The sequence below is a fragment of the Delphinus delphis genome, chromosome 10 (assembly GCF_949987515.2).
Source record: "Delphinus delphis chromosome 10, mDelDel1.2, whole genome shotgun sequence".
NCBI lineage: Eukaryota > Metazoa > Chordata > Mammalia > Artiodactyla > Delphinidae > Delphinus > Delphinus delphis.
The window spans coordinates 17037501-17048288 of NC_082692.2; the positions used below are offsets into that span (position 1 = coordinate 17037501).

The 10788-nt window shown below is 51.2% G+C and overlaps 1 protein-coding gene across 1 annotated transcript; it reads left to right on the forward strand.

The window, feature by feature from the left end:
• The first annotated feature begins 7183 nt into the window (after nucleotides 1-7183).
• On the forward strand, nucleotides 7184-9601 carry SOX4 (SRY-box transcription factor 4). Its single transcript, XM_060023562.1, has one exon. It carries the CDS (start codon nucleotides 7680-7682, stop codon nucleotides 9123-9125), a length of 1446 nt encoding a protein of 481 aa, XP_059879545.1. The 5' UTR covers nucleotides 7184-7679; the 3' UTR covers nucleotides 9126-9601.
• Nucleotides 9602-10788: the final 1187 nt, after the last annotated feature.

Sequence of the window (10788 nt, forward strand, 5' to 3'; positions counted from 1 at the left end):
TGCCGCGGAGCCACTAAGCCCGTGCACCACAACTACTGAGCCTGTGCTCTAGAGCCCATGAGCCACAACTACTGAGCCCGTGTGCTGCAACTAATGAAGTCCACGCACCTAGAGCCCGTACTCCACAAGAGAAGCCACCACAATGAGAAGCCCGTGCACAGCAACGAAGAGTAGCCCCCACTCGCCGCAACTAGAGAAACCCCATGCGCAGCAACAAAGACCCAACGCAGCCGAAGATAATAAATAAATCAAATTAAAAAAAAAAAAAAACAGCGGAAAATCACAGAACTTTCATACCTTACTCTGCCAGACTCATCACCTCTCCAGACCCCCAAACCGCCTCGACCGTCCTCCCTGGCACGGCGAATTTCCTTACAGATAATCGTTCGAAATGTGAATTTATAATATACACAATGTACAACAAATGCAACGGAACAGATGGTGCGTTCCTGAGCCCAGCAGCTGGAGGGGACACTCGGCACACAGTAGGGGCACCATAAACACTGACTGACTGAGTTCATTGCCTCAGTTGACTCGAAGTCATCTTCTCCCCAGGCACTATCCTTACATCTCTCCAAGCCCCCAGCCCTGGCCCGAAAGGCGGTGAGCTGGGAGCAGATGGCGAGTCCCTGGTGCCAGGTGTGCAGCGCGGTGTGGGGCACGGAGTTCTTTGGTCTCTGCTCCACTCCACCCCTCCCATCCCCACAAGCCGCCCTCGGTGCCACACGTGATGTCGGGCCGAGAGGGACCCGGGGAGGGGAGGGCTGGGAGCAAGGAGATCTGGTGCCTGGCGGAGCCCGCGCGTCCTGCGCCCGCTGCCCGCCGAGCGCCCGCCTCCCTTCTCCTCTGACCCGCGTCACCTGGCAGCCCGTGCAGTCTCCGCGCCTTCCCACCCTCCCTCTCTGCAATCGAGCGCCTTTCTTCCTCCCCTCCCCTCTTCCTCTCGGTCTCTTATCTGACATTTTGCCTCGCTTCCCTCTGCCCACTCCCCAGCGGGTTTCCCTCCCTGGCAGACGCGCCCGCCCCAGCCCGCCCTCGCACACCCTCCAATTGTAGGTCAACCCATTTGCTAACGTTAGCTTAGGCTAGCTCTTGTTGAAGCGTTTTTCCATAAGTGAAATCAGCCGCTTCCCCCGTGGGGCTCCAACTGTAATTGCTTCGACTTGGCTGCTGCGTTGGGGGGTGGGGATCCCACTGGCTGTGCTCCCATCCACACCGCGTGCTGGGGTCACTGGGACGGTTTCGGGGAGCCCCTCGGGGGGGACGGTGTTGGCAGCCCCACCCGGACGCCTGCTCCCGGGCCTGGCTGCCACGGTGGCCTGTTGAAAGCCAGAAACACGCGAATCCAAGGGGGACAAAGGGAGCCGAACCCCTCCTCCAGAACGCTCTGCTTCTAAGTAACTGCGCCTCGGGCGCAGCCTCTACTAGAGATTTACCTGCCAGAAGCTCCCTCTTGCCAGACCTGAGACCCGGGCCGAGGCACCGGGGGCGTCGGTGCGCCCCGGCCATGGGGCCCTGGCACCGCCACTCCACCCCACCCCAACTCCGCCTTCCCGCACGACGGAGGGCACCGAGGCACGCTGGCCCCTCCGAAGTCGCTGGGGACGCTTGAAGGATCGGGTGCAACCAACTGTCAACCTCCCTTCGCCCCGCGGCTTTTTTCCCTCCCCTCGCCCGCCGCGCACACACCCTGCTCTGCCCTCCTGCAAGAGATCAGACAGCTGCACGCTCAACGGGACCAGGGAGGGGCTGCCCAGCCTGTGTACGAATGTCGCATGCCAGCCGGAGCGTGGGTTCCAGACGCACAGCGCGCACAGAGCGTTCAGGCGTCCAGAGCGAAGGCAGTGGGCGCGCTGGAGATCAGGGGCCAAGTGGCTGTCAGTTCCGGTCAGGGACGGAACTGGGCAGGGTGGTCGAGGGCCCAGCTGGCTTTGAGGGTGGGGGTGGGGATGGAGGAGCCGAGCGCCCGGGAAACAACCCCCCCACCCCCCTGGCTAGCGCGGCCAATTGCAACTTCAAAGGAGGGCTAGGAGCTGTCTAGGGTGAGGGGGCGTGTGTGTTGTGTGTGTGTGTCTCTTCGGCTTCTTCCCCGGTCGTAAACCCTTAACGGAAGACGGGTGTTAAAGTGCTGCTGACAGGATCGCCCGAAACATGTTTACAGTAGGAAAGACTTTCCTCCAAAAAGCACAGCCGGAGTCGATTCCAATTTATTTCCTCCCTGTAACTGTAATCGACAGGCGAGGCTCAGCCGCCGCGGCGGAGCGACACTGAGCACCGCTAATCCCCGCCGAATCCTCGCCGAGCTCAGGGCAGGAAGAGCGCGGTGCCTGCGCCACCGAGTCGCGGCGCTCGGCGAGGCTTCGGGCCGGGGGAAACCATCTTTTGAGGAGGAGGGGCGGCCTTTCCTAGTCCTTAAGAAAGGCGCGCCTCGGAGAGAGCCTTCTAACTCGTTCCAACTTCGGCAAGATACTGACACGGTAATTGATAATCTCCCGGTTCAGTTAGTAGATCCAAACGGGAGCCAGCCTTGGCGTCCCCAGTCTCTGGGAGCTTCTGACAAGTGAACAGGAGGCGGCGGTTCGTTGCCCTAAACTCTGATTTATGATTTTTAAAAGATCAGAATTCACCGACACACCCTATTAACCGCTGATCGTTGAAACTGCTACCTAAAGAAGGTAGAGTAGTGGAGGATGATAGGGGTTCGGGAGGGGAGGAAGGGGGAGAAGAAAGAAGTCCGACCGTCCCCACGTTTTCCCACGTCTGCTCGTGGGCGCAGAGAGGCTCAGCGCTGCCACCTGGCGGCTGCTTCTCCCCGGATTGGGGGCCGGCTGGTGGCAGAGCAAACCCGGGTTCCCGATGGGTGTGCCTTGCTTCTGCTTCGCGAAATGGGGCAGAAGCTCGTATTCATGCTTCAAATCTACGTGGCCCGGTGCAAACACTCAGTTTTTGCTTGTTCTCATGAGAAAATTGAAAGGTAAGGAAAAGTGAGTTAGCGGTGGTATGAAGTGCATACATACATACACCTACCAGGTGCCAGTTACTGGTTAGGAGGGGAAAGAAAATGGTAAAAATTATCAGAAATGCAGGGTTCTTATCTCTTAGTTTATTCTAAGAGTAACAATAATTCGTGGACTTCATTTTACCTCAAATCCTATTTTGATATTTTGCAAATAAGAATTACTTCCATACATTGTTTTTCAATACAACCCCACCCCTTCCCCGGGAAGTCCAGTTCCAACACAGTTTCATCAGCCCAAAAAGATGAAGTGCAAGTTATGTTTGTCTATTTGATTGAGAAGTAAATCAGCTTCGGATGGAGGGTTCTTTTCCATAAGGTGTGGAACCAAAAAGCCTGGGGCCTTTCAGTTGGCAAAGGCCAATGACATCCAATTTCTGAGGCTTCTTCCCTGTCTGCTAAAGTAACAAAGACAGGTCTCCCCACCCCCCTCTTTATGTTCTTTGAACTGAATAGTTGTCAGGTCAGACCAGGTCCTACAATCACAATTTCTACAACCAAGGCAAGGCAAAATCTTGCAAATCAGTTCAAATCCAAGAGATTTGTTAAACTAATTTCCCTTCAGGCTCTTTTTCTCCCTCTATACTATAGAAATATATTTAGCAGTAGGATAGAATCTTACTTCTATCTATACCCCATACCATTTTATGGATGTGAGATTTTATGTTGTGCAGGTGTGTGAGAGCAGAAGAAAAGAAGTGAATTTGCAGATATTACATTACATCTCAAAATAGAGTTCCATTATTCAATGGAAACTAAATAAAATATTTACCTTAATTCAAAATTTGGAATGTCTAGCATCATTGCTAATAAAGATAATTAGTCTATTATTCGAAAACAGGAATTTTTCTGCAAAATTTTTTATCTTGGTTTACTGTTAATATGGCTTAAAGAGTAGCATTAAGAATTACTTCATGTACTGCAAAGCCAGCAGAGGGAACACTGAGTACTGATTTAGTAGGGGCCACCAAATATCTGGTATTTGGGAAAAAATGTCAGTAATGGAAAACTGGTTACAAAGCATATGAACTTAGGTAATGAGAACACAGAAATCTTATCTCATTATTTGGTATTCAGAGGCCTAATACATTCCAGTGTGCACATACTCAGTTGGTGAGAAAGATGACTTTAACAAAAGGCCATTTGTCACATGTTTTCTTACATTTTAAGAGGACTACTAACACATAAGAACAAACCTACTTTAGAAGTCTAAGCATTCATATATACTATAATAATCTTATAGTCAATACAAATTACTAATATATTTCTTCATTCTAAGAAGAACTTCTTCATTTTTAACATCTCAGATGTCTTACAACCATGGGGATGTTAGTTTCATCGGCAGTTTTTCTCCCTTAATGGCATGTAACTATGGTATGTCTTAAAGACATCAATTAGATTTGTTGAAGTATAGAAAATACATCTAACAATAGAAATAGGCCAGTGGATATTATTTTTAGTACACACTTTAAAAACTCTGTGTGCTTTTGTGTGTGTGTGCGTGTGTGCGTGCTTTAAACATAAACAAAAGTACTCTGACTGCTTTGATTAACTTCCACTTTTCCCTGATCATATTCACTGGTAAACTCATAAATGGCTTTGGAAATATAATCAATTACATTGATTAAATTATTCACTCACCTTGACTGAAATATCACAAACTAGCCATACCCTCAAATCATTAGTTGGTGCAAATCCCAAAATAAATGTAGTATTTATTCTTTTTTTTATTCTGGTGAAAATATTGATTTTATAAATAACAGACCTCTTAGAGTAATTTTTATGTCTGATAACATGTAGGGGTGTGTTGTAGTGGGAATACTAAAGAAAATGAAAAGCGAGATGACACACCCAACTTTGTTATATGCAAAAGAGGTGCCTGTGGGGTTTTTTTTGTTTTCAAGATTTGTTTCTCCTTCTAAAGGAAAAAATATATAACTTGGGTAACTACTGGTCAAAAATTATTTGCTTTTACCCACAAAAACATTCTTGCTTGTGGTTGATCCTCAGAGATCCAGTCAGATGTCTCCAAAGGGTGTTCTTTCCAGTAAAATTCTAAATCTGACAACCTGGGCCTCTCGCCAGCCTACATACTTCAAAAGTTTGACAAGATAAATAGAAATCTGCTGCCTAGCACTAGTTTGATCTGAATCTAAAGCTGACCTAATTGTGTTGGGTTAGCCCTACCTAACCACTTATCACTGGCCTGTAGAAAAACAGTTTACTATTATGGTGTTAGGAAAGACCAATTTTTACTAGAATTTTAATTTTCGTACCTTGGAACAAACGTGGCCAAATTAACATGTATTCTGACTACCTAGGCACCTTTTCTTTGCCGCATTCTTCACGATGCTCATGAATTTTCTTTTCAAATCACTGGGATGACAAGGTTGCCACTGTGGTCCTTGGACGGTTCACATCCATGACCTGTAATTATTTTTTTACATTGGTGGCCATCCTCGATTTTAGCCTCTTGAACAACATGCTGCTTCTACTTTAAGGAGTGTCTCTGGAATCTGAATTATCAAGGGAAGGATAATTGCATTCATTGATGGCTTATTATACATCAAGCTCATTGAACCCTCACAACAACCCTATATAAAGTAGTTCCTAGTGTTCCCACCTCACAGATGAGGAAAACTGAGACTTGGTCACATCCCCAGGGTCACAGGACCAGTAAGAAGGACTAGCAGCTGGGTCTAATATAAATCCAGAGTTTCCATTCTCTTCTGCTACCAGTTACCACTGCTTTCTACAGTTTCTCTTTGCCTTGGCCTTTTAGTTCCACTTGATTGAAGTAACAAACATATAGGAGAATATATATATATATATATATATATATATATATATATATAGGAAAGGAGGAGGAGGGTGTGGGGGAGAGAAGGATGGAGAGTGAAGCTATCTTTAATTTTGAAAATGTGGAAAACACATATTTAGAAAGTAAAATTGATTCCCATCCTTTACTCACCATTATCACCTTACACAAAACTCTACGGAAATTCTCCCATTGAGTTAACTATGGAACACTGCCTAATATGTTCCAGTGGAAAGCTCCTCTGTTTGGGCTATCCAGGATTTATAGGGGAGTTTAAATCATTAAATGACCATAGTTAACCCTTGTTTGGTTAAGAGAGCAAGTAATTATTGCAAAAATTCCTCTTCTCTGCCTTCCACAAACAGTACCAAAATAGCTCTGAAGGGATTTACACAATACTTCACCATCTGTGCTGTACCTGGAATTGTTAAAATAACTGTGATGACAGGTGTCTAGGTACCGCTTTCTTAATGATTTTCAATATCTATTGATTTATTGTCATGGCTTTCCCTCCCCCTTTTACATCCTTGGCTTTATGAAGGAGCCGAGGAACAGATTTTGCACTAGAGGCTGATTCTTTATTCCAATACTGAAAAGAACTAATAAAAATAATCACTTGGCTTTTAAGCAGAGAGCTTCCATTTACAGTATTTCACCCTTCCCCCCCTTCTAAGCCCCTTGTTATCTAACATAATGGTTAGAATACATTTCCGTCTCTCCTCTTAATAATTTCATGCATTAACATCCTCTTCACACACCACACACCACACACGCACACGCACACGCAGGCACGCACAGCAAAAGGAAAAGAGGCAGCAGAAATCTCAGCTGTACTTCTAGCCCTTTTAAAAAGTTTGCTCTGTAAATTGGAATGAGGTCAGATTTGGAGCTTCTCATTGCACGCGGAGATTATTATTGCATCGGGTTCCAAGCCAATGGGAAGCCCAGGGGAGGGGCTTGGCTCAAGGAAGCGTTGGTTACAGCGGCTGATTGGCCGCGGCCAAGACTGGGAAAGGATAAAGAGACGCGAGGCGGAATTGGGGTCTGCTCTAAGCTGCAGCAAGGGAAACAGTGTGTGAGGGGAAGAGGCCTGTTTCGCTCCCGGGTCTCTAGTTCTTGCACGCTCTTTAAGAGTCTGCATTGGAGGAACTCTGCCATTACCAGCTCCCTTCTTACAGAAGGGAGGGGGAAACATACATTTATTCATGCCAGTCTGTTGCATGAAGGCTTTTTGGCTTCCTACCTTGCAACAAAATAATTGCACAAACTCCTCAGTACCGATTCCGCCCACAGAGAGTCCTGGAGCCAGAGTCTTTTCTGCTTTGCATTGTAGGAGAGGGACTAAGTGATAGAGACTATGTCGCTTTCCTGAGCTCCTGAGAGCGCTCGTGAACTGGAATCAACTGCTTCAGGGGAAGGAAAAAAAAAAAAAAAAACAGACTTGCCTGGGAGGCGGCGAAAAACTTGCATTCGAAGCTTCAGCAACCAGCATTCAAGAAACTCCTCTCCACTTTTAGCACGGTCTCCAGGACTCAGGAGCCGAGAGACAGCGCAAACTGCGGCGCGGTGAGAGAGAGAAGAGCGAGAGAGGGAGGGAGGGAGACTCTCCAGCCTGGGAACTATAACTCCTCTGCAAGAGGCGGAGTACTCCCGCCCCGCATCTTTTGGAGACTTTTCTCTCTTCGCCCACCTCCGCCCCGGCCGGGAGTTGAGCCGACCGCTCGGCCGCCGCGCGCGTCCCCCAACTCGGCGTGCGCTTGGCCCCGGGAGCCGAGAGGGCCCGGCGATTGCGCCGCGGCCGCCGCAAGGGTGTGAGCGCGCGTGGGCGCCCGCCGAGCCGGGGCCATGGTGCAGCAAACCAACAACGCCGAGAACACGGAAGCGCTGCTGGCCGGCGAGAGCTCGGACTCGGGCGCCGGCCTCGAGCTGGGCATCGCCTCCTCCCCCACTCCCGGCTCCACCGCTTCCACGGGCGGCAAGGCCGACGACCCGAGCTGGTGCAAGACGCCGAGCGGGCACATCAAAAGGCCCATGAACGCCTTCATGGTGTGGTCGCAGATCGAGCGGCGCAAGATTATGGAGCAGTCGCCCGACATGCACAACGCCGAGATCTCCAAGCGGCTGGGCAAACGCTGGAAACTGCTCAAAGACAGCGACAAGATCCCTTTCATTCGGGAGGCGGAGCGGCTGCGTCTCAAGCACATGGCTGACTACCCCGACTACAAGTACCGGCCCAGGAAGAAGGTGAAGTCCGGCAACGCCAACTCCGGCTCCTCGGCCGCCTCCTCCTCCAAGCTGGGGGAGAAGGGCGACAAGGTCGGTGGCAGCGGCGGGGGCGGCCACGGGGGCGGCGGCGGTGGCGGGAACGGCAACGCGGGGGGAGGAGGCGGCGGCGCGAGCGGCGGCGGCGCCAACTCCAAACCCGCGCAGAAAAAGAGCTGCGGCTCCAAAGTGGCGGGCGGCGCGGGCGGCGGGGTCGGCAAGCCCCACGCCAAGCTCATCCTGGCGGGCGGCGGCGGGGGCGGCGGGAAAGCGGCGGCCGCCTCCTCCTCCTCTTTCGCGGCCGAGCAGGCTGGGGCCGCCGCCCTGTTGCCCCTAGGCGCCGCCGCCGCCGCGGCTGCCGACCACCACTCGCTGTACAAGACGCGGACTCCCGGCGCCTCGGCCTCGGCGGCGGCCTCGGCCTCCGCCGGCCTCGCGGCCCCGGGCAAGCACCTGACCGAGAAAAAGGTGAAGCGCGTCTACCTGTTCGGCGGCCTGGGCGCGTCGTCCTCGCCCGTCGGCGGCGTGGGCGCGGGCGCTGACCCCAGCGACCCCCTCGGCCTATACGAGGAGGGGGGCGCCGGCTGCTCGCCCGACGGGCCGAGCTTGAGCGGCCGCAGCAGCGCCGCTTCGTCGCCGGCCGCCGGCCGCTCGCCCGCCGACCACCGTAGCTACGCCAGCCTGCGCGCCGCCTCGCCCGCCCCGTCCAGCGCGCCCTCGCACGCGTCCTCGTCGGCCTCGTCCCATCACTCCTCCTCCTCCTCGTCCTCCTCCTCCTCGGGCTCGTCGTCCTCGGACGACGAGTTCGAAGACGATCTGCTCGACCTGAACCCCAGCTCAAACTTTGAGAGCATGTCCCTGGGCAGCTTCAGCTCGTCGTCGGCGCTGGACCGGGACCTGGATTTTAACTTCGAGCCTGGCTCCGGCTCGCACTTCGAGTTCCCGGACTACTGCACGCCCGAGGTGAGCGAGATGATCTCGGGAGACTGGCTGGAGTCCAGCATCTCCAACCTGGTCTTCACCTACTGAAGGGCGCGCGGGCTGGGAGAAGAGGGCCGGGGGACGGGGGAGGGGGGCAGAGAGGAAAGAGAAAAAAAGAAAAAAAAAAGCGGACAGAGAAAGAGTTGCAAGAGAAAAGGGAAAAAGAAAAAAAAAAAAAGGAAAAAGGAAAAGGAAAAAAAAAAGTGAGCAGGGCCGGCTTGGGCCGCGTCCCGGTGGTCGGAGAGCAGCGCGGCGGCGTTTGGGGACCCGCGCTCCCATCCCCCACCTCCCCGGCCGGAGGGACGCGGCGGAGGCGGAGGTAGACAGGGGCGACCTTTTATTGTTGTTCTTGATGTTGTTGTTGATGGCGAAAAAGCGACTTCGAGTTTCCTCCCCTTTGCTTGAAGAGACCCCCCCCCCGCCCCGCACCGCTTCCAACGAGCTTCCGGACTTGTCTGCACCCCCGGCCAGAAGCCGAGTTGGTAGTTTTCTAAGAGACTGAAGGAATCTCGTTCCTCTCTCATCGCCCCCTTGGTATTTTATATTTGGTTTTTTTTTTTGATCCGGAGAGGAGGAGAAAAAAAAAAAAATCCAACGCGCCCCCGGGGCGTTTTGTTCTCAGCATCCCCGCCCCCATACTTCTTCGCCAACACCCCCCCCCCCCCCCCCGCGCAAGAAGACAGAAGGCTCCGGGGAGTCGAATTTGACCGACGGCATATGTTGGAGGGTCGCACGGACCCGAGCGCCGGGACTGAGAGACTCCACGCTGGCGAATTCCCGTTTTGTTTTTGGAGGGGTTTTTTTTTTCTCTACTTTTTTTTTTTTTCTTTTTTTTTTTCCTTGCCCCTGCAGCCGGAGGAGGAGATGTTGAGTGACCGGCGCTCGGAAATGACCCAAGAACCTAGTTGGAAAGCCACACCAGCCAGGGCGAGGGGCGGGGAGGAGAAAGACACGAACTGGACAGGGGCGAATAATAAAACTGAAATGGATTTGCACGTTGGGGAGAAGGTGGCGGCGTCTCCTGGGCCTCCGCCTCCCGCATCTCTGAAATCAGTGAGGTGAGACTTCAAGGCCCGCAGGCGCGGAGGAGAGGAGACTGTTTGATGTGGTACCGGGGCAGTGGAGGGCGAGTGGTGTCGGGGGGAAAAAAAAAGGTTTTTTGCTTCTCTTAATCGGAATCGTGATGGTGTTGGATTATTTCACTGGTGGGGTTAATATAGCATGTTATCCTGTCTATCTTTTAAAGATTTCTGTATAAGACTGTTGAGCAGTTTTTAAAATAGTGTAGGATAATATAAAAAGCAGATAGATGGCGCTATGTTTGATTCCTACGACAGAAATTATCACCAGCTTTTTTTCATTCTTAACTCTTTAAAGGATTCAAACGCAACTCAAATCTGTGCTGGACTTTAAAAAACAATTCAGGACCAAATTTTTTCTCAGTGTGTATGTGTTTATTCCTTATAGGTGTAAATGAGAAGACGTGTTTTTTTCCCTCACCGATGCTCCATCCTCGTTTTTTTTTTCTTTTTTTTTCCTTGTAAATGTAATCAGATGCCATTTTATATGTGGACGTATTTATACTGGCCAAACATTTTTTTTTCTTATTTTGTCCCTTTCTTCTTTCTTTTGCTTTTTTTTTTCTTTTTCCTTCCTTATTTACTCCTTCCTTCCTTCTTTTCTTTCATTTTTTTTTTTTTGTAGTTGTTGT